Below are 22798 nucleotides of genomic sequence, written 5' to 3'. Positions count from 1 at the left end.
CATCCTGTCATGGAGGACTAGGATATGGTTCTCTATCACCTCTCTCCAAACCCCACCCACCTACATGAACATTTCCTCCTCATTTCCACTATGCTTTGTTATAATTTTGTTGAGAGCAATACCTAGTGTGTTAGTGTTTTCCCAATTATAATAGCACAGTTGGAGCTGAACCATTTAGTATGCTATGAAATAACAAAATGAAAACAATTTTTTTCTTGAAAGTTTAATTAATGTCTTACTTTTTTGTTAGTCTCATTTTCTATGTATGTATTGCTTATTACATCCCCACCTCTTGGAGTTGAGTGGATCTCCTCTTAGTACATTGAAAAACAAGCCTTCCATGGGCACCTGGGTCACTCATTCCATTAAGCATCTGACGTCACCTCAGGTCATGATCTCAGGGTCGTAGGATCAAGCCCCATGTAGCATTGGGCTCCATGCTCAGCAGGGAGTCTGCTTGTCCCTCATCCCTCTGCTTCTCTCCCAGCTCATCTCGCGTGCACATGCCCACACACACATACTCTCTCTCAAATAAATAAGTAAAATATTTAAAACAAAACAAGAAGAAAACTCTCTAGTAGATTTCAAAGAAAGCACATGTGGCCTGCCATGACTCAAATATGTCTTCATTCTACCCATCATTTAACTCATAATTGACCAGAGATAGAATTCAAATCTGAAATAATTTTCTCTTAAAATTTTGAAGGTATTAATTGTCTTTTAGTTTCTAGAGTTGCTCATGGGAAATCCAGTGCCATTCCAATTCTTAATACTTCTAACAAGGGCAGCCCGGGTGGCTCAGCGGTTTAGCGCCACCTTCAGCCCAGGGTGTGATCCCCGGATCCTGGGATTGAGTTCCATATTGGGCTCCCTGCATGGAGCCTGCTTCTCCCTCTGCCTGTGTCTCTGCCTCTGTCTCTGTCTCTCTCTGTCTCTGTCTCTCATGAATAAATAAAATCTTTAAAAAAAAATACTTCTAACAAAATGTCCTTTCTGCCTTTCTGGGCAGCCCAGATGGCTCAGCAGTTTGGCGCCACTTCAGCCCAGGGTGGGATCCTGGAGTCCCTGGATCGAGTCCCATGTCGGGCTCCCTGCGTGGAGCCTGCTTCTCCCTCTGCCTGTGTCTCTGCCTCTCTCTCTCTCTCTCTCTGTGTCTCATGAATAAATGAATTAAATTTTAAAAAACAACAACAACAACAACAAAAATATCCTTTCTTCCCTCTGGAGTCTTGTAGAATCTTCTTTTTGTTCCTGAGTTCTGAAACTTCAGGATCACCTGGATCTTTGGTGGCTTTCCTCAATCTGGAGACTCCTATCATTCTTCATGAATGAAGGAATGAATTCCTTAACTATTTCCTGGAAGACTTCTTCCCTTTGATTTCTCTGTGTTCTCTTTCTGGAACTCCTATTGTGTGAATGTTGGACCTTCCCTACTTCCCTGTCACGCTCTTATTTTTTCTATTCTCCTCGCCTCTTCGCCATCCTGTCTGCAAGAACTTCTCACCTTTATCTTCCCATTGTTATGTTGAGTTTTCATTTCTGCTTTCATACTTTTAAGTTGCCAAGAATTCTTTTTTGTCCTCTGAATGTTACTTATAGCATCAAACATCCTAGGATAATAAATAGTATAATAATAATTTTTTCATGATGATGTCTGCCTACATAGATTTCTCCAAGTTTCTTTTCTTTTTTCTTTTTTTTTTTTTTTTTTTTTGTACATCTGCTTTGGTTTCTGATTTCCATGCAGATGCTTTCCTCACAGTCTGGAGATCTTTGGCATTCTGCTCATCTCTAAGAACAGGACACAAAAATACTGTGTACACTGACAGGCTCATTGAGTATGGTCTTCACTGTAGACTGATCTAGGTCAGCCTTTTCCTTGGTGAGTCTCTGGTGTCCTAAGTTTTGAGATTTTTCTCTCAGGCTGGTCAGATCCCTAGAGGACACTGGCACATGCCTAGATTCCAGCCTCCTGAGAGCCAAGTTGGGAAAGAAAGGCAGAGGCCTCAAGATTCAGCAGTGAGCTCTCTTAAACTCTGTGTTTTCAGTAGAGTGCCTTGCCTCCTGGGCTCTGCCCGGAGACCCTCAGCTGTAGGAGACCGTCCGAGTGCCATCCCCAGTCACCCCACGATCAAGGGCTGTGAAACCTAACCTTGCCTCACGTGCACTGATGAGACCCTCCTGGCTCCTCACCCCTGCTCCCTGCTGTCCCACAGGGAAGATCCCCAATCTTCCATCTTAAACCAGAAGTTATGGTTTAACAAAACAAACATGATTTTCACTGAGGACACTGGTTAAATTGGTGGGTGTTTGTTTTGTTTTGTTTTGTTTTAAGACAATAGAAATCGTCATTGAATGGGAAATGTTTTGTGGTGAAGTGATACTTAAGATCACTTTGAAGGAGCAGAAGTAAGAAGTAGGCTTTGGGGAACATAGCTTAGAGTACTGCCCCCCACCCTCCAGGGAAGGAAGGGCTCAGGCTTTTCTCTCACTTTGAGGTCTCCTAATCTTAAAGGATTTATCACTTAGAAGCTCCAATCCAGGGACGCCTGGGTGGCTCAGTGGTTGAGCCTCTACCTTTGGCTCAGGTTGTGATCCTGGGGTACCGGGATCAAGTCTGCATTGGGCTCCCCACAGGGAGCCTGCTTCTCCCTTTGCCTGTGTCTCTGCCTCTCTCTGTGTCTCCCGTGAATAAGTAAGTAAAATCTTAAAAAAAAAAAGAAAGAAAGAAAAAGAAAGAAAAGAAAAGAAAGAAAGAAGAAGAAAGAAAGAAAGAAGAAGAAAGAAAGAAAGAAAGAAAGAAAGAAAGAAAGAAAGAAAGAAAAAGAAGGAAACTCCAATCCAAGCTAATTAGTGGCTTTGTTTTACAGATCGTGTCCTCAGACCGAAGCCCACTTTCTTTCCTGCCCACAGAAGCTCAAGCTCAAGTATCCCCACCGCCCCCTTACCCTACCCCTCAGGACCTCCCTCAGCCCCTCCTACAGCAGCCCCACACCCAGGAGGCCCCTGCTCAGCAGCCTCAAGCTGCCTCATCCCTGCCTCCATCCGGCTTCCCCCTCCTCACAGCCCAGGTGGGTCCTAGCAGGGACATTGATCAGAAGGGAGCACGTATTTTGCCTTGGGTTCCAAACTAAATGTTCCCTTCCTTATTCCCTGAAGGGTTCATCTTTGACCAACTTCTTCCCAGATGTGAGTTTTGACCAGCAGTCCATGAGGCCAGGCCCTGCCTTTCCTCAACAGGTGAGCAAGCATCCAGGTCTCTGCATCAGAGTAGGACCTGCACTGTCTGTTCAGGCCTTTCAGGGCATAGAACCCACCACACCACATAGACTGGGTACTCCATTGCCCTGATTGCAGATGTGCTCAGCAGCTAAGGGAGCCTGGAATCTCCCCCAGCCCTCAAATGCATGTGTTGGCTGCCTTATTTAGTATCAGGCCTCTGCAGAAGAACTATTTGAACAAGTGGTATTAGATTCCTGATGACAATCTGGTTATAGAATTGTAGAGTGGCTCAGAGGGCAGGGAGCACTTCGGTCCACTGGTCTATCCTGCTGAGGAAACTTAGACGCAGGAGGGGTGTGGCCCACAGGCCTCGCTGCTGTTGCCAGCTCACTGTAGTTCACTGTAGCTTCCCAGGGGAGCTCAGTCCAGGCAGGGCCAGAGGTCCTTCCTTAAGATGTTTTCATTCATTCACTTCCTTTTGCTTCTTAAGTTCTCCCTAACATTGTTTAAAATATCTCTAGATTTTGTAGTGTCCACTAAGTATGTATTAGGCTCTTGGACAGATAAAAGAGAGAAGGAAGGGTTTTGAGCATTTTACAGATATTAATAATAATTACAACAGTAAAATAAATAAAGACAGATGTTTCTGAGTAGGCCATGGTGAAGACTCCTGGCATAAACCAGTAGTCCCTGCCTCCTCGTTTTCTGAAGAAGCCAGTTTCGTTTAGATGAGTCAGTATCTCCCTGAAAAATGCTAGAAATGCCTACTTTGGAAAGATTGTTGAAAAATAGTTTGGAAATTAATTTCTGGAAAGGCACATAGCTAGGCCCCAGTTCTAAGCAATCATCCCAGAAGCTTTCTCATGGAGAGGGGTCTGTCTGAGGTTCCTCCCTCTGAGCGTGAGAAGGAAAGGGTGGTCCCTCCACCTCGTTTTTCTAGAAACCAAAAGGAAAAAAAGAGCCCCTTGGTCGTATCACTTCCTTGGTTACAGATGGACTCTTTGAAGTGTTCCCAAAGATGGTGTTTCTAGAATCCTCGGGGTGGCCGGGCAGGAGGGATGTGTGAGACCAGAGGAGCCAGGGAAACCATGACTGCTACTGTCTTCTTGGATGGCTTCGTGGGCCAGGCAGCATGTGAGCGGGGAGGAGTCACCCACACTGTGGGCCTCACAGACCCCTCCTCCACCCCAGCACCTGCCTGCCCTAGAGGACTTTTCTGTGTGGGATCCTACAGAGAAGGGACCTCAAGGCAGTTTTCATGTCTGATTTTGCCCTGGGAGCATGTTGCTTTATTCACTCCTCAAAGCAGAGATCATTGCTTACAATGTGACCTTTGATGTTTCCAGGTGCCCCTGCAGCAAGGTCCCCGAGAACCACAGGACTCATTTCATGGGAGACCAAACCTGTATTCCAACTGTGGGACTTTCCCCAACACCATCCTGACAGGTGAGTGTGGGCCACCCCTCAGTTCTGCTCTGTTTTTACAGATCCCACTGTAAGATAGTTTAAACAACATCACATAAAGCAAGAGAATGAAGGCCCGCCCAGCTTGACTTTAGCTTTGCAAAAAGCAGGTGTCTGGCCCCAGAGACCATGAGCCGGTGGGGAAAGGGCCTGGTGATCTAAGATTTTTCTCAACTATTAAGTTTTAAGTGATTGACAACTGTTCAAAGGGAGAACACTTGCAAAAATGGGGAGTCATGGAACTGACGGAAAAGAATGTAGATTCCAGGGACACCTGGTGGCTCAGTTGGTTGTCTGCTTTCAGCTCAGGTCATGATCTCAGGATCCTGAGATCGAGCCCTGAGTCAGGCTCTTCACTCGGCAGAGAGTCTGCTTCTATCTCTCCTTCTGCCCCTTCTTCCAGCTTATTCTTGCTTTGCTCTCACTCTCCCTCTCAAGTAAATAAATAAAATCTTAAAAAGAGAGAGAGAGAGAAGGAAGGAAGGAAGGAAGGAAGGAAGGAAGGAAGGAAGGAAGGAAGGAAGGAAGGAAGGAAGGAAGGAAGGGGAAAAAAGAAAAGAAAAAAGAAAGAGAAAGAAAGAAAAATAAAGAAAAAGAAAAAGAAAAGGAAAGTAGATTCCAGAGCATAATGGACTCTGGGGGTGGTGGGGACACAGGCAGTCATTGTCCTGGCTGGGCAGATGACAGGGATGGCCTTTGCGGGGATGTCGTCTGTTGTGCGTGCCTCCTGACCTGCACTGTTTTTCCCTCTTGCTGCTCCTTCCAGAAGACTCGAGTACCAACCTGTTTAAAGACCTCAGCAGTGCGCTAGCGGGCATGCCTGAGGTCGGCCTGAACATGGACACTCCATTTCCACTGGAAGAAGAGCTCCAAATAGAACCCCTGAGCCTGGATGGCCTCAACATGTTAAGTGACTCCAGCATGGGCCTGCTCGACCCCTCTGTGGAAGAGACATTTCGGGCTGACCGACTGTGAACAGAATGGAATAGGCCACGAGAATTTATTTCTGAAGGGGCTCAACTAGAACGGCGTAGAATGGAGCCAGCAACATCCTCTGGGCCTGAGTCATCTCGGGCTTCTGACATGGAAGGAGCCGATTCCATGACTCCTAGCTTCCTGAAGAGGTCCCATCTCATACCCCATGGCTCACTCCGGATCCCAGAGCTGTGCGCTGCCTCTCAGGCCTGTGGCCCAGGTGACACTGCTGCAGGCCAGCTGCTTCCGAGCTTCCGCTGACTCGGCCCTCACCGTGACCAGTACACTTTTACTGGCCATCTAATCTGCCGATGTGTACAAATAGAACCGCGTAATGGGGGCTGCAGTCACGTCATGCCGTGCCCAGAACCACTGATCTTTGTCAACACTGAAGAAGGGGTCTGGCCTGGGGGGTGGTGGGGGTTGCAGGCCTTCGGGGGTTGGCTCAGCTACGAGCAACGGTACCACAGCATCATGATGCCTTCTCCGCTCTGCCTGCCCCAGCTTGGCCCCTGCCAGCTGCTGGCCCAGCGGATGCCCATGGTCTCCCAGTTGCCTTAATTCCAATATGAAGAATTTTTATTTTTTACCACGATTTCAAGAACAAATTTGAGTTAAGCAAACTGAATGCTCATTTGTTTTCTCCAAGTATATAATCTATCTGCTGCTTCAGTACACTCTTTCCTGTGGACAAGGGGAGAAGGGGGCTGCTTTATTCAGTCACTGAAGAAAAAACAACAAAAACCCACCCTTCATGATGGATGAGCCTGAAGAGAAAAGCACTTCCTCTCGATGACTGAGGCAAGAGAGGAAAGCTGCAGGTAGCCCGCAGACACACAATGTCTTCCAGACGGGCTCCAGACAAGCACAGGCCCTCCCTCACCACAGACCACTGGAGGGATGCCGGAGGTCGGAGCCAGACCCCCCAGCAGCTGAGCTAGCAGCAGGGGGAAGTTGTTTCTCTATGGAACGGGAGTGTCTGCGTAATCCCGCTAGACCGTAAGCTCCTTGAGCACAGGGACTGTGCCTTATTTGTTACCAAACCCCTAGTACCTAACAAGTGCTGGCACTGGGTAGGTGCTGCGTTACCATGTGTTGAATGCATGAATGAACGAACGAAGGAATGAATGAATCTGCCTTGCCACAAGGCAGTCTAATCTTTAGCTAGCCCCGTTCCTTGCCAAATCTCAGAGCTTTAGCTTTTCTAACACTTGTGCCTGTGGTTAAGCTAAGCATGCACTTTATATGCTTCTAACACTAGGTGACCAAATCCACAATTAGGCCAGGATGCCCTGTTATCCTCGAGGGTATGCTCCAGAGCAGGAGGGGGAAACTGTCTTCTGAGTGAATCCAGCACAGCTGGGGAAGCTGAGGCCTTGGGAATTGGTGCTGGGACCTTGGGGATCCCAGCCAGGCCCCTACCTCAAAAATCTTCCCTTTCAGATCCATGTTTTGCTCTAAATTGCTTTAAAAAGAGATTCATTCTTTGAGGTTGCAGAAAAAGTCTACAGTAAAATGAAGGCCAAACTCGTGAAGCCGTCATTAGTACCTTAGCATAAAATGGTATGGCTGGATTTCCACCACTGCTTGCCTCCTCTGACTTAGCCCCTGACCAGACACCTGACCGGTGGACTTGAAGAGGACGGAGGGGTCTGATGCTTCAGAGCATCTGTAGGGAGGGGTCTGGGCCGTGGGGCAGAATGCAGGTGCAGGAGGACAGAACCAGGAGGACAGGAGCACTGGAGGAGAGACAAAAGGTGCTGGGACTTTTGCCCAGACAGCCACTGCCCTTCCAGGGAGACACCAGGAGTGTGGCTAGAGGCCGCTACACGGTCCCCACCTGAAGAAGCAAGGCTGCACCTAACAGGTCTGAATCTGACACATTGGCACCCCTTGACAAGAAGAGTGTGTATTGGGATCCTGGGCTCTGAACCTCTCCAGGCCTCATCCCATTTCTGTCTCCAGAGGGATCACGTTACCTCCAGTCTGAGATAACCCCAATGGCACATCTGCAGCTTCCTCTGTGGGGCACAAGCCCTCCACTTCACCTTAGCCCCAAATCTCTGCCTTTGAATTGGGAAATCCAGCCAGGGCCCTCGCCTAAGCTCCAAATCTCATTCCCAGTGAAGTTTTCAGATCCCTTTACACCGAGGATCTCAGGAGGGTGGTGACTTGTTGTTAAAGTGCAAGCCCTTTCCTTGTGGTGGGAGACAGTGTGCTAGAAGGAGCCAGCTCCATGCTGCCTTTCCCGTGTCAGAGGGCCCCATCTGGCCTTTCAGGCAGGGAATGGTGCTGCTGTGAGGAGTTTGGGTGTTCTTTAAGTGGAGGTCCCAGCATAACCCACCCTTTGTGTGGTGCCTCACCTGGCGGGATTACCCGCTCCCTGTCTGCAGCAGACCTGCCTTTGCAGGAGCCCCGGGACCTACCTACACGATGAAGCACGCTGCCGCCTCCCCCACTCCGCCCCACACATCCTCCCGGTGACTCGAGGAGATGGAGGCTCCCAGGAAAAGTGACTTGTCCGAGAGAAGTATAATGATGACAGTAAGGCTTAGCACTGAATTAAATTTGTCCCTAGGTCCACCGGTCCAGTCTTTTCCTGTGAAAAGGTTTTGGGCATTATCCAACCCACTTTGCTTACACGGCATCAAGGGCAGCCTTGGGCGGGTGTCACTCTGACCTCCAGGGGTAAGTCTGCCCTCACTGCTGCCTTTGCAACAAACCAGGAATGGTCCTTGGCACCTGAAGTGGCTACGTGCACCAGAATAACTATCTTCCAATATTTAGTCTTGTTACGAGAAGATTGACGGCTGTGCTACTCTCATTTACTAGCAGTTAAACAGTGTAGAACTAGAAACTTATCTGTGTTCTCTGTTTTCTTTCTGTACGGTTGTGGTTTGTAGGACACACGGTGTTAGGAGAAACTTTCTTCCGATCACGTCAAGACCAACATAAATTCTCCTCTGTCCTGTTTCATTTCTCCGAAATCTACTGTATATTAGCCAAGCTGAAGCGTTGTGTATTCCAGTCCATCTGCGTATTTGAAGCCGTTTCCAACTCTGACTCTCGTTGGCTCTGTTATGTACAGGTGATTCCATCACTTGCCGGTGGGACCGTCACAGCAACTAATCAGACTTCCCCCCAGTGTCCTAACTCCCAGGTCCCTTGTTAAACAATATTTAAAGATTGGAATTTGTATAAAGTAGCTTCCAAGTTTTATAATATATCGTTTTACATCTTTCGTAATTAAAAGCACAATAAGGTTGTATCTGCACTTGGTGTTTTTCTTCAGCGTCAGGCACGATGAATTGGTGGAAGAGCCTCTCTCACCGCCTCCCCCACAGCTCGGCCTGCAGTTGGGCTTCCCGGTCCTTGGCTTGGCAGGTCCTGCTCTGGCCTGCTTGTTCAGTGTCCCTAATACGTGCACCGTTGTACCCACACCCAAGAGAGGGGAGAAGGAGTCTGGGACACACACTTCCCATGAAGCCATCCATGGATGCCAAGGATGGAGGGCGCCTCGCTACCTGCTGTCCACTGGCAGCGTGCCTTCCGGCCCCTTGCCCTGGCCCTCACCCAAGACACCTCTCCCCTGTCAGTTCAGGCCACTGATGCTCCTTCCCCCTGTGCTGCGCTGCCATGTACTGGCCACCAGTGGCCCCCTCTGTTTTCTGTCCCAGCCCTGCCCCTCCACATCCCAGCAAGGTTCCCAGGCCTGTCCTCCCCCACCCCCCAGCCGTGCTTCCTTCAGACCCGGTTCCTCAGCCACACCCACGACTTGTCACAACCGTGACTGTTCCAAAGTCTTACTCAGAAATCCCATCTTTGACCCCAACTTCCTGAGCCACTATGTCTATCTACTCTGGTCCACACACACCCTGTTCTTTGCCCCCATAGAGAATTCTATCCCTTGTCCTTGCTCTCAGCCTCCTTGTCCTCTCCTGGCTTCCCTTCCTTCCCTGGCCTAGTCCATTGGGCCAGTGGCCTCCACTAACACCGTCACAGCCTGCTCTGACCCTTGACCTCTCCCTGCTAGGAGAAACCGAGCAACCCCGCCCTGTCTGCTGACCCAATCCTCCTCCCCTGTCACGGGGGGTGGGGGTGTTTTGGGGGGTGGGGGGCGGCTCCAGACCTCTCCTCCCCAGACGCCCTTGTTTCTCTCCTCAGGCCCAGAAGTTCCAGGCCCTTGGGGGCAGCTCCCTTGGCATCCCATCTGCTGCACATCCTGTCCCCTTTCCCAAACTGTCGCCAATTGCTATTCCCCCTGGCACCACCACCACCAACTCCTTATCTAGTTCTTGCTTGCCACGTTTGTGATTGACCTGCTCTTCCCGTGAGGATGCCCTGCGTACCCCATACCTCATCCCTCTCCATGCTCTTCCCCATCAGCCCATGCATATGCCTTGTTACCTCCTTGCTAAGAACAAACAGAATGAAACAACCCCTCCTCAACCTGGTGTCTCCTTGGCGTACAACCTTGTCTGCTTTCCCTCCTGGAAGAGTTGCTCATGTTCCACTCATTCCCCTCTTTTCCCACCCACAGCCCTGGTTGCGAACCCCTCTGCCCAACACCCGACCCCCCAGCCCCCCTGGCCCTGCCCTGCCCCTCCACCCTGTGGCCACTCTCATTCTCCACAGACCCTCTTGTTCCCTCAGGTCACATATCCATCTCCTCCATGAATCCTCCTCCTCAGCCATCTTCAGCTCAACTGTCCCCAGGACACCTGTCTGGTCCTCCAAATTGATGAACCCACCTCAGACCCCATCTGCCTGTTTGCTGAGATCCACCTGTGAGTGAGATTCCATCCCATGTTGTCCTCATCCTTGGTAGACCTTTGTGCACCAGCAAACACTCATAATCACCCTTTGACACCCACCTTCCCCATGGGGCTCTAGCTTGCGAGAGCAGGGGCCATGCCTGCATACTTGAAGTCTGCACCTCCCTGCCTGGCACAGAGGTGCTCAGCATATATTCTCAAACTGCCGACTCCTGTGTGCTCCCTCTCAGACCACAGCCTCCACCCTGACACTAAAATTTTGGTGTGAGCCATCCTGCACACTCCTCCCCCTTTGCCTCTCAGACCCAGCCCAAGTCCCAGGGCTGTCTCAGCTCCCATTCTCTCCCTCCTCAGCCTGGCAGGAGCTTCCCATCTGGCTGCCTGCTCATCTCCAGCCCCATGACGCAGCCTCTACCTGTCCTCAGAAAACAAGAGTGATGAATTTTACTTTTATCTGTGTGCCTCGGAGTTCCGATCTATAATATGGGACAATAAGCACCCCACACCACCACCATTTCATAGTGCTGTGGATGGAGAGTAAAATCAACTCACACAATTAAAGGACCCAGAGTTGTGCCCAGCACATGGTAAATATTCAATCAATGTCAATTATTAGAAGTCATATTATGTGATGTGTGAATATGCTGTCAAAGACAGGAGGCACAAATCCTTAGTAGTACTGAACTTGTATAATGCTTGCTTTGAAATACCAGATCTTAGTACGGGGCGGGCGGGGATGTTTTAAACTGATCTTATGTACATCCTATTTGCCCAATGAATGCTGTACCTTTTGCAAGTATGGAAATAAGGATTTTACAAGGAGCCCTTACATGTGACGGTGACGGTGTCCCAGTGTGGACACTAGATGGAGCTGAGACCATAAGAGTGGCTGTCGGGACCCAGAAACAGCTGGAGAGAGCCACCTGACCCTCTCACGCTTCTGCAGCCTTCAGACTGGGCTGGAGGTGGTGCTGGTTCCAACTGGATCCCCTGGTGGCAGAGTGCACTAAAAGGTCTGTCTAGTGACCACTCGGGCCGACCGCAGACACTGCACAGCACACGTCCCCTGTGGCCACCTGAACGTAAGGCAGGGCAAGGGTGACTTCCTGGGTTTACAGAGAGAGGAAGACGCAGCCCGAGAGGCGCAGTCACCGGCTCCGGGCCCCGCCCAGTGCCGCCCTGCGGTCACCGGCTCCCAGGCGCGGGGCTCCGAGCTCCGGAAGCGGGGTGGCCTCGCCCTCCCGGGACCTCGCAGTGGGGGGTCGGCCCCGCCCCGCCCCGCCCCCGCCCTAGCAGTGGGACCGGGCGTGCACTCTGCTGAGAGGCTCGGCGGCCGGCACCCCCACACACCTACCCCTCCCCCATCCCCCCCCCCCCCGCCCCCCGCCCGGGATTTTCTCTTTTCCGGAAATGTTTTGTTTTTTAAGGCTTTGCTTGTATAATAGTAGCGCCCGCTCACTGTAAGAAACTCATGTACACCGAAGAGCACGAACAGAAAACGTTCAAGTGGTTCAGAAGCCAGCACCCCCAGAAACACCCACAGACACCTCCTTCCACGGCCGTCTTTGGAGAGAAGGACAGGTAGATGGATCGAAAGCTTCCGGAGAAAAGGGCTCGTACAATAATACAGGCTCTTCTGGGAAAAGTATTTAAATTTAACAGAAGGAACGGAAACCTAGATGTAAACCAAAGAAATTGCCAGGCTGCAAATAATTGTGCTTATGTTTCTAAATTATTTCCCTAAAAGGAAAGAAAAATACCGGGAGGCTGGATTCGTTTCTTTAAGCATGTTTCCACTGTAGATGGCATCTCCTGACAGCCTGTGATTTAGGATAAGGAAATGAGCTCATTCATTTCCTATCCCCTTCCTCTCCCAGAAGCTGTGACTTCTTATTTTTACATTGTCAAGGTTTGTGCTGTTTGCATCCTGTCCTGTAACCATCCTTCCCACCATTGTCTGGCCCAGTTCCGTGCACACGTGGGTCCTCTGCTGACAGCCCTTTCCAAATGGTTTTTAAGTCCTGCTCCTGAGTTCTGGATTTTGGTGTTCCTCCTCCTGCCTTGACTTGGCCTTCAAAGAGTCCATTCCCCGAGGGCCACGTTGGTCCCAGCCTCAAGGTTGTGGCTGCTGGGCTGCAGGGTTAGAAACCTCAACGCTCTGATGGGGGCAGGTGGATTGTCACATTGGCTGATCTACACCCAGTGAAACTGGCACACATCCCCAGTGGATGGACAAGCACTGCACTTCCCATTGTGACTCCTTGCTGAAAACTGAGTCTTGAACTTGTATTTGGTGAAACATAGTTGAAGTTTTAGACTCTGGAAATAAGGGAAATGACTGGTGGGTGGGGGTGGAGGAGAGAGTATTGTGTTCAAGGAAAGCACATGCCAGGCTTCTAGCCCAGGGGAATCCCCTATGCCCTCGCTTCCCATCACTACCCCTACCCCGATATATTTTGTCCTTTTGACAGCAGCACTGTATACTATCTTCATTAGGGAAAATCCAGCTTCTTCTTCAAGGCCTACGCCGGACAACTCCTCTGTGAAGCCTTCTGTGAAGTTTGGATTGTTATTTGGCAAGTATTTACTTCCCTCCACTCCCACCATGGGAGTAGTATACCTCCAGCCCCTTTGGCCAATGAGTTGTTTGGAGACCAGACCTGTGCAAAGCCTTGACATGGGCTTGGTAGCAGAGCATGCCCACTTGAGCTTCTGTCATTGCTGTAGGCACAGATTCCCTCTGCATTGCCCACTGGTTCCAAAAGAATGAGACAGGGCAGACTTCAACCAAACCCCTGCCCAGGAGCCAATCCAGCTGCCCAGCAGAGGCTGGCAGGGCTGCCCAAGTCAATCTGCAGACACAGGAGTCAGAAGTAAATCCTTATAATGTAAGCCATTGAATGATGGGGTCATTTGTTATGCAGTGTTCTGGTGATAGTTGACCACATACACTTTCTCTGTCCATTTCGTCTTTGGGGTTTGAGTGGTACTTTGTGCCACAGCTTCACTTTATTAACTGTAGGGCTGATTTTGTTGTAACATCTGCCTTCCCTCTGTGTATGAGAAACTTGAGGCAAGGACTGTGTCTGACTCACTTCTGACAACCCAGTGCCCAGCTAAATGGCACCCAAAGCTATCATCCTTTCCATTTGCACCCTCTCCAGGACAGCTCAGTCTCAGTGGGAGCCCCAGGCCTCTGCTTCCAGGATACATCTGCAAATTTGGACAACGTTCAGAAGCCCCAAGCTTTGGTATCCACTGCGGGAAGTAGAAAACACTCAGAGCATGGCTGCCCTACCTGGGAGCATTTGGAACACAACGGCTTCTTTCATAGCCAGGCTAAAGAATGGAGACAGAGAGAAGATCTGGTAAATTCATATTAGGGGGGAGGGGACAGAGAGAACATAAACGACAAGCCTTGGCATCATAGAAATCTCAGAAGGCCAGTTTGCAAAGGTGCCCAGATATCCAGGGGGCAGTGGTGGCACCCTCACTAACATAATGGAGGTCTGTCCCAGGAGAATGAGCATGGCAGCCAGAGTTCTGGGCTAGTGAGGGGCAGCTGCAGACCGGATTTTCCGAGCTCTGCCCACCAGCATCTTGCTATGATAATCTAGGTTCCAGCTAGCCTAGTTTCCTTAAACGTTATCATCCAAACCAGGACACATTGTCAGCGTGAAAGGAGGTGCTGTTAATAATTGTGCCTGAACAACAGGCATGAACAGGAACTGTCAACCAACCAGGGCAAGCAGGGATGTAGGGTCAGCCTGGGCCCAAGGAACAAGTCATAGAGGCAGTCTTGTTCAGGGGTCAGGTGCATGGGCTCTGGAATTAGAGACCTGAGTTCACACATATCTCTATCCATCCTGGCTGTGAAACCAGGCTATTCAGTGGTCTCAGTCTCCTCGGCTGGAAAACGGGGATGGCCAGACCCACCACACGGGCTTGTGCCAGCCCCTAGTAAGCACTTTCTAAATGTTATCTGTCCTGCTTGCAGTATTTCTTTTTATGAAATAGCTCCTTTATTCCTAGACTTCAGAAGTGCAATAAAAGGATTTGTTGAGAAGACCAAGCTCACACTCTGAAAGGAGAAGCACACACAGTGTTCTCAGCACACAGAGGGGTCCTGGCTGGGCCTCCACCCTCTCCCCCCACTAAGGCGCTCGTGTGACTCACCAGTCTGGCCAGGGTGGAGGGGCCACCCTTAGATCTTTCCTGGATCCAGAGACCTGGCACTAACCTCAGAGGATGCTTGGTCTTCATCCGCTGGAAGCCTGGCCTGGTAAGTACTGATTCTGCCTCCACTGGTTTCCACAGGGCTTTCATTTCCCCTCAGCGAGCCCTGCACGTGGCCAGGGCTGGGCTTTCTGGTCACAGAGGAGCCTTGCAAGCTGGAGACTGCTCAGACCCCCTCCCCAGAAGCCAGGCCAGGTCAGGGCAGCCCAGGGCCCCTGGTGATGCTCGCTTGATCTACCTGGCCCATGACATGTTCTCTCCTGGGAATTCGAGGCTTGAGTGGGAGAGACAGAGTCTGGGTTTCACTGAAATGGAGCCACATTCATGGCGGTACCCTGGAGGGAAGGTTCCACTGAGGCCGCTGAGTACCACTATTCCGCCCGGCCATTGAGCAAGCGCCTCTGAGGCTGTGTGCTGCCCCACTAACCTCTCATCAGTGCCCTGGAGTGAAGAGTCGCTTTGGTCGCCAGCTCATAGGGACTGGACTTCTTGAGGAGCAGTGCAGGGACCCCTGCAGCTCTGTCTGGTCCCCAGCTGGGGTGGCTGTGCTGCCACCTGGGCTCCAGCTACTGTCCCTGCCTTCCCTTCCTCTTTTGGATCAGGCAGTGGTGGTGGGAGCTGGTGAGATATTTCACTTCCTGCTCCAGGTTCTTTCTGGAGATCACTGTCCCTGGCCTAGCTCTGGGGAATTCCCAGCATCACACTGTCGCACACGTCTCACCACCTCTCTGGCAAGGCCTGGCAATCACTGGTTCTGCAGAATGCTAATGAGGGGTGCACAGAGGAGTCCCCTGCAGGCCCAGCGTGCTGGCTGCTTGAGTGCAGTGATGGCACATCTCACTGAAGGGCTTCCCGAAGGCTTTAGAGTGCCAGCCCGCTTCTAGGAGGTTGGCACGGAAGGCAGCATTTCTGAAACATATCGGACCCCCGAGTCCCCTTTGTTGGGACCAACTCGTGAGACTGATGTTCTATGGAGCAAGCCGTGAAAGGAATGGAAGCAGGTAGGGAGGGATGAGGGCAAGGTGCAGGGGACACTTAGAGAGAGACTTGGAAAGGACCAAATGGAGAGAGGGGAAAGGATGAATCAAAAACCGAGAAACAGGGGCACCTGGATGCCTCAGTTGGTTAAGCGGCTGACTCTTGATTTCTGCTCATGTCATGATCTCAGGGTCGTGAGGTTGAGCCCTGTGTGGAGCTCTGCACTGGGCATGGAGCCTGCTTAAGATTCTCTTTCTCCCTCTGCCCCTTCCCCCCAACACATGCACATGCTCTCTCTCCCTGCCTCTCTTTCTCTCTTTGAAAAACAAAACAAAATTTAAAAACTGAGAAAGAGCACAAGAAGAGGAAGAGGAGACACCCAACATTTCCCACATGCCTGTGGGTCCGGCTCAAGGGAGCCTGCGAGATGCCTTTGACTGATGGTGAATATTACTATTACATCTACTGATTACCAGTGTTGACATAAATAAGTGACTGCCCAAAGCCACACGTGAAACTTGAACCCCAAGTGGAGATGAGGTTGCTGCCTATAAAGAGCACCTCTGGTGTCCTCCTGCTGCCCTTATACACCTTTACGGCCCCCAGCTCGGTGCCCAGGAATGTGCCCAGCTGTAGCCTCCAGAAGTTGATTTTCTTTCTTCTTCTTCAATTCACAATGGTCTGCCTGGTTCATCTAGTTTGTGTGAATGTAAGTGTGGCTTATTAAAGTGTTTTTCGGTAAAATGACCATTATTTCCAGCTGACACTAGGCCTGAAAACTTGGAGAGAATATTTTTTTAATGTGTATTTTTTGAGTACAGCTGACACACAAGAGAAAATCAAATTTAAAACCACAAGAAATATCAGCCATCAGAAAGGATGAATATCCACCATTTGCTTCGACATGGATGGAACTGGAGGGTATTATGCTGAGTGAAATAAGTCAATCAGAGAAAGACAACCATCATATGGTTTCACTTATATGCGGAATATAAGAAATAGTGAAAGGGACCATAAGGGAAAGGAGGGAGTCTGAATGGGGAAAAATTAGATAGGAAGACAAACCATGAGACACTCCTAACTCAGGAAACAAAGAGTTGAAGAAGGGGAGGTCAGTGGGGGGATGGAGTGATGATGATAGACACTAAGGAGGGTACTTGATGGGATGAGCACTGGGTGTTATACTCTATGTTGGCAAATTGAAATTAAATTAAAAAAATTTTAGAAACCCCACAAGAAACAGTAAAAGAACCAAATTGTACAAATAATGAATGAGGGATTGAATCAAGATGGCAGCTTGAGAACTTATTATGACCTCTGTGCTCCAACCCACCCCTCTAAACATGACTGAGATGATAAGTATTTAAAGACCATCATAGGACTAGAAACCAAACCGATATCCTTCAGTATCAGATTATGAGAAATAAAGGATGCTGGAAAGTGAAAGGCAAATAGATGGGATTGAGTTGAAGGTGAAAATCCAACCTTAAATGTTCAGAAAAGGATGCTGGGAGGAGAGGGAGCTGGCTCTAGGGGTGTGCCAGGTACGGTGGGGGGAGTAAGGTCCAGGGAGCTGACTAGGTGACAGGTGCAACAGGTGCAGTGTGGGGAGGGCTCCCTCCTCTCCCATCCACTGCACCCAGCAGCTGGCAACAGAAGCTTCTAGCAGACGGCAGAGAGATAAGGACCAACTGGGGGAATGGGGTGGGACACAAGTCTCATTTCCTTTGTAAACAACGAGCCCTTTATCAATAAGATAAAGGCCAATGCCCCACCAAAAAAACTAGGGCCAAGATTGGATCAGGCAGGCTGACAGAGAATGGAATATAAAGAACTAATATCCATATGGGAAGACTCTGGACCTGGCTCACAATTAAAGTAATGCTAATTAAAACGAGATACCTGTGGTTCACTGTTAGCAGAAATTTGAAAAGATTGCAATGCTAGAGGCTAGTGAAGATGTGGGCAAGCAGGCTGATGGGACGTCAATCAGTGCCACCTTCCTAAAGGACCATTTGACATTAGCTATCAAGCGGGTTTTAAGGTACTGGAAGAAAATACGATAAAATATATTTTTTATAGTCTTGGAGTGGGGAAAACTTTCCTAAGCAGGACACAAAATCTAGAAACCCTAAAGGGAAAAAAATGGACAGATTTGGCTTCAAAAATAGAAAACTTCTGTAGCGCTAGAGACCATATCAAAGATAAAAGATAAAGTACTGACAACAGGAGCAGCATGCGAAACAACACCACAAGAGTCCCTTCACAGCAAATACAGAGCTTTATATTCCAATGTTAAATGGTCGGAGGACGAGAGCAGGCATCTGGCAGGAGAATGCAGATGGCCACCAGTTGAAAAGGGACATGTATGCTCACCAGGGATCAGAGAAAAGCAAATTTAAAAATTTTATAGTATCTTGTGTCAGCAAAAGGAAAGGGGTGCTTTTGTGTGCTGTGGTCATTACATGCCGGTAGAGCCTTTTGATGGGCCATTGGGAGAACCTATCAACATATAAAATGTGCAGATAAGCTTCCAGGAATCTACTCTTTGGAAATACCCGCTCAACTGCACATGGCTATGCCTGCGAACAAGTATGCTGATCACGGGGCTGTTTGCATTAGAGAAACACTGGAGATGATGTAAAGAATCAAAGTGGGGAGAGAAAGGCAAGTGTGCTTTTTATATTTTTGTATTTGAACTTTTTCTATCTAATATTTTTAAAATTATTGCCCCAGATGGGGGAAATCCTCTGTGTCTGATTTTCATGCTAAGGAGCTGAAATTCTAGTACCTCCTATCCCTACATGCCATTCGAGTATCCTTGAAATCAACCCAAACACGCTCTCAGGCACAGCCAGAACCAAAGAGAAGGAGCATAGCTCAGAATGTGGGATCCATAGAACCCAGCCCCTCCTAATGGGAAGAGAGGAAGAAGTGGATTCCCTTTACATGACCCCTTATCCCACCTGGCTGGGGAGGCTGATGTGAGGTGAGGACCATGTGGAGGCAGAAGGCAGCTCCTACCACTGGCCTGTGCCTTGTGCCCACAGCTGGGCTGACACTCTACCCAGCCCCAGAGAGGGAATCAGGACAACAGCCAGTCCTCCAGCATCAGGTTCAGAATTGCTTCGAGTAGCGCGAGGACAAGAACTCACCCCTATCGTGCCAAGTCACAGGGTATTTACAGTGAGGTCACATAGACTTGGGAGCCCAGGAGAACACCTGGATATAGAAAGAGCCAAGATGCTAGTAAAGCTGAGCAGGCGGCAGGTCTTTGCTCTGTCTTCTCCCAAACGGCACGAGTGACTCAGCCCTCCTGAGGGTGCTGCTTTCTCTCTGCTTCCACCATTTGGTCTCATCTCACTCGTGACTCCCTTCTACGTGATTACTCCTACTCAGGGCTGATAATCCAAATACCTAACAGCTACTAAAGCACGGGCCCCTGCCAGGCAAAACTAACTATGAAGAATGGAAAGAGGCTGCAAATTACCCCTAAACTCACTGACTTAGAACAACAAACATTTATGATCTCACCCACTTACGGATCAGGAATTTGAAGCTGCTTGGCTGGGTGGCCCCAGCTCAGACTCTTTCAGGAAGTTGGGGTCAAGATGTCAGTTGAAGTTGTAGTCATTTGAAGGCTTGACGGGGCTGGAGCATACACTTCCCAGCTGTCTCATTCCTAAGTCTGCCGGCAGGAGCCCTTAGGGCCCCCTGAGGGGGCCTCTCCAGAGGGCTGCTTGAGTGTCCTCACAGCATGGTGGCTGGCTTGCTCCAAGAGAGCAAGGCAAAGTCACACTGTCTGTTAGACCTAGCCTCAAAAGTCTGCCATTTTTGCAGTATTCCGGTGGGTGCACGGACCAGCCATACTCTGTGTGGAAGAGATTTTGAAAGGGTTTAAAAACTAGAAGGTGAAGATCAGTGGGGGACACTCTAAAGGCTGCTTCCTCTTTGAAATTCTCTAATGGATTTGCATCATCCTTAGAACAAAACATGAATGTCTGCCCATAGCCTGCGATGACTGGCGTGACCTGGCCCCTGCCTGCACCCCAGGGTCATCATGTCCTTGGCCCATTTGCGCTGACCTCGAGACCTACCCACCTTCCCTCTGTGCCTCGACATCCCAAGCTCATCCTTCATATTTTCCACTCCCTCTGCCTAGAAGTGTCCTTACCAGACCTTTCCATGGTTGATTCCTTCTCACCTTTTATGTCTCAGCTGGAACGTCTTCTCGAACAGGCTTCCCCGAGCACCTTATCAAAAATAGCCCCACCCTGCCTGTCTCTCTCTCACATCACCTTGCCTGGGTTTTCCCCCCACTGTTACAAATGTGTGGATCCTACATGAATGATGATACATCATTTTTGATCAGATGTATTTACACATGCAATCAGCACTGATGTCATCCTGTCAGGCTATTTTTTCCTTTGCAGGGGCCCATTCATAACACCCTGTGCTAGCTTCTTCCCAGCTCAGCACTACCCTCTGTCCAAAATGATCTTGTGTGTTGCATTATTGTCTTTCTGTAGCAATAATGCAATACGCGTTGTGACAGCGACAGCCCTTGCTTACAAGCAACAGACTCCTTTCTAGCTAGTTTAAGCTGAAGAGGAATTCATTCAAGGAGAGTAGGCTGCCAGGCAGGGCAGAGAACCAGGCCTGGAGAGCATTTGCCTGGATCAATCCTTGTATGAGCCCCACTGCACACACACACACACACACACACACACGCACACACACCCCGCTGTTGCCCAGCTAGGCAGCTGGGCACTTGAATCTGGAGACCATCACTGGGATGCCTGCTGCTGCTGCCACCTCTGGGAGCCAGATGGATCTGCTGTATTCTCTCCAGAGAAGATTCCTTGGCACCTGCTTCTCGGTGTCACTTAGGCTCACGCAGGTGCATCTGATTGGTGGCATCTCGCGTCCCATGCTCTGCTCCATCTGCAAGTGAGACTGGGAACTCACTTGGCTTCCACCATGGAGAGGTATGAGTTCATAAGGTGGGGAGTTCTCAAAACTGAGGAAGAGTATTCCATGGTTTGGGGAGGCCAGAGTGAATCGATGACATATATCCTCCATGGAGGTCTTTTTCACCTCATCACCAAACTTACCTTGCCACTTAAACTTATAAACAACAACAAAACCCAATAGCGATCAGAGAGCTGTTTCCCAAAAGAAAAATAGTTTCTTGTGAAAACAGTTGATGGCTTTGCTCCAGAACTTGAGGGCTTTCTGCCATTCTCTGACCATCTTGCTCATCTATTTATTTATTGCTTGCCTCTGGGTAAGTGCCTCGAGAACAGGGACCTTGTTTCTCTCTGTATCCCCAGTACCTAGAATGGTACCTGAGACATCACCGGTGCCATAGATGTTAAGTGAATGAATTATGTGCATGAAATCTCCTCCCACATTGAATAAGGCTGACCTGCAGAAATGGCACTGTGGGACTTCCAAGCCTCAGCTCCTCTGGCTAACCGCCTTATTCTTTGGCTATTCCCAACTTCAGAGTCCAGAGAGTAGGAATCGGATTGCTCATCTGCCTACATATACCAAGCCATGGATCATCAGGCTATAAATTGGAGGCTCCAGGGAGAGGTGTTTGCCTACTTCAGCCTGTCAGAGGGACTATGAGATCCCAGATGTGTGTTATGGGATGACGTGTCTAGTACAATGGGATCACAACTCACCTGAGGATTGGATTCTAAAATCTCCACGTAAGACCTTCTGCTGTGTAGTCAAAGATACTCATGAAAGTCCCTTACATTACCACAGATTTCTCTCCAGTACCACACCGCCTATCAGAAATCCAACATAGCCGGTTTCTCTTCAAAGTGGGGACAGATGGCAGTTTCCCTGGTGAATCACCAGGTGTAGTCGGATTGCCTTATGGGTTGTGTGCTGTAGAAAGTGCACATGAGATGCTCCCAGTGTCAGAGGTGCAGGGGACCCGACCCCCTGAGAAGACCACAGATTCCCATCACACCTTCCACCTGTTGCTCACTGGGCTACACACGGGGAGTGGTAGGAGGCAGGACCTCAGCACTACTCACATTGTCCTCCCCTCCCCTCCTTCTTTCTGTTTTCTTCTTCCTTTTCCCTTTCAAACACATACATACTATGAGGTTTGGTGATTTTTTTTTTAAAACATCCACTTGCTCTTATTGGGTTTACACATGAATTGTAAGAAGTCTGAATAGAAGAAGAAAATTAATCTGATCCCAGTGAGAAAGGCCCGAGCACAGAAGTAAAAGAAGAAAGCAGTGAAATGTTGCTAATAATCCTATTCTCTGGAATAGATCTCTCAGATGAAATGAAAGAAGACTTTAGAAAATGGCTATTACCTGTTGTTGGGGGGATGAGATGAGGACAGTGCAGGGGAGCTGGTGGCCCCCATCACCTCGAAACTACCGTTAATAGGATTACAGGAGGTTGGATTATTAAGCAGAAGAGAGACCAGAGAAACCTTTGTGGCAGTGGGGGAAATTACTGGAGAGAGGGAAGGAAAGCTGGGGAACATGCCAGATTTCCAGGAGAAAGTGTGAACATATAGGAGGACAAAAAAGCCCTGAAAATTCTGAATAAATTAAGTGGAACAGAATCAATGATCAAAATGTGTTTATTTTTTTCTCTCCCTCTTACTCTTTCATTCTCTTCCTCTTTCTTCCTTCTCCCTCCCTCCACCCACCCCCACCCCCATCTGTCTTACACACACATACACACAGCATAGAGTCTCCTCTGGTCTCCTCTGTTTTCTTCACTACTGTCTCCCCAGAACTTAAAACAGTGCCTAGTCCTGGTGCGCCTGGCTGGCTCAGTCCATGGAGTATTTGAGTCTTGATCTCAGGGTCCTGAGTTCAAACCCCACGTTGAGCCTAGAGCTTAGTTTAAAAAAACAAACAAAAACCAAAACAGTGCCTAGCTCATAGTAAGTATCTAATGTTTGTTAAATAAATGAATAAATGGAAGACTTTATAATGAACTGAGATGGGCCCTCTTGCCCTAATTAAAATGAGAAGCCCACTAATCCTAAGATACAATTTGGTGAGATCTCTAAATTTGATGGAAAAAAATCAAGACTTCTCCCAAACTTTCAGCAGAAAACAAAAATTAAATAATTTCCCCAAATCTTGAAAACCAAGACAGCT

General features: G+C 49.1%; 1 protein-coding gene and 2 long non-coding RNA genes across 4 annotated transcripts in view; all 3 read left to right on the top strand.

Annotated features, from left to right (window-relative positions):
- Positions 1-8935, top strand: part of CRTC3 (CREB regulated transcription coactivator 3) — a 99246-nt gene extending 90311 nt beyond the window's left edge. The window contains exons 12-15 of one of the 2 annotated variants that reach the window (XM_025438416.3): positions 2871-3071; positions 3160-3240; positions 4569-4668; positions 5456-8935. In XM_025438416.3, the coding sequence (XP_025294201.1) occupies positions 2871-3071; positions 3160-3240; positions 4569-4668; positions 5456-5661 (588 nt within the window). In that variant the 3' untranslated portion in view covers positions 5662-8935. Of the gene's footprint in view, positions 1-2870; positions 3072-3159; positions 3241-4568; positions 4669-5452 lie in introns of both variants that reach the window. The other variant, XM_025438415.3, reaches the window with a different exon arrangement.
- A 2889-nt stretch (positions 8936-11824) lies between these two features.
- LOC118354346 (uncharacterized) lies at positions 11825-13017 on the top strand. Its single transcript, XR_004814750.2, has 3 exons — positions 11825-12017; positions 12184-12345; positions 12933-13017. It is a non-coding gene; the product is annotated as an uncharacterized LOC118354346 (long non-coding RNA).
- Positions 13018-13022: 5 nt separating this feature from the next.
- Positions 13023-22251, top strand: LOC112654099 (uncharacterized). Its single transcript, XR_004814749.2, has 3 exons — positions 13023-13324; positions 13601-13804; positions 14469-22251. It is a non-coding gene; the product is annotated as an uncharacterized LOC112654099 (long non-coding RNA).
- The last annotated feature ends 547 nt before the right edge of the window (positions 22252-22798 follow it).

The sequence above is a fragment of the Canis lupus genome, chromosome 3, assembly GCF_003254725.2.
Source record: "Canis lupus dingo isolate Sandy chromosome 3, ASM325472v2, whole genome shotgun sequence".
Classification (NCBI taxonomy): Eukaryota; Metazoa; Chordata; class Mammalia; order Carnivora; family Canidae; genus Canis; species Canis lupus.
Note: the sequence above shows the minus strand (reverse complement) of the source record. Positions and strands in the feature narration are given on the sequence as shown.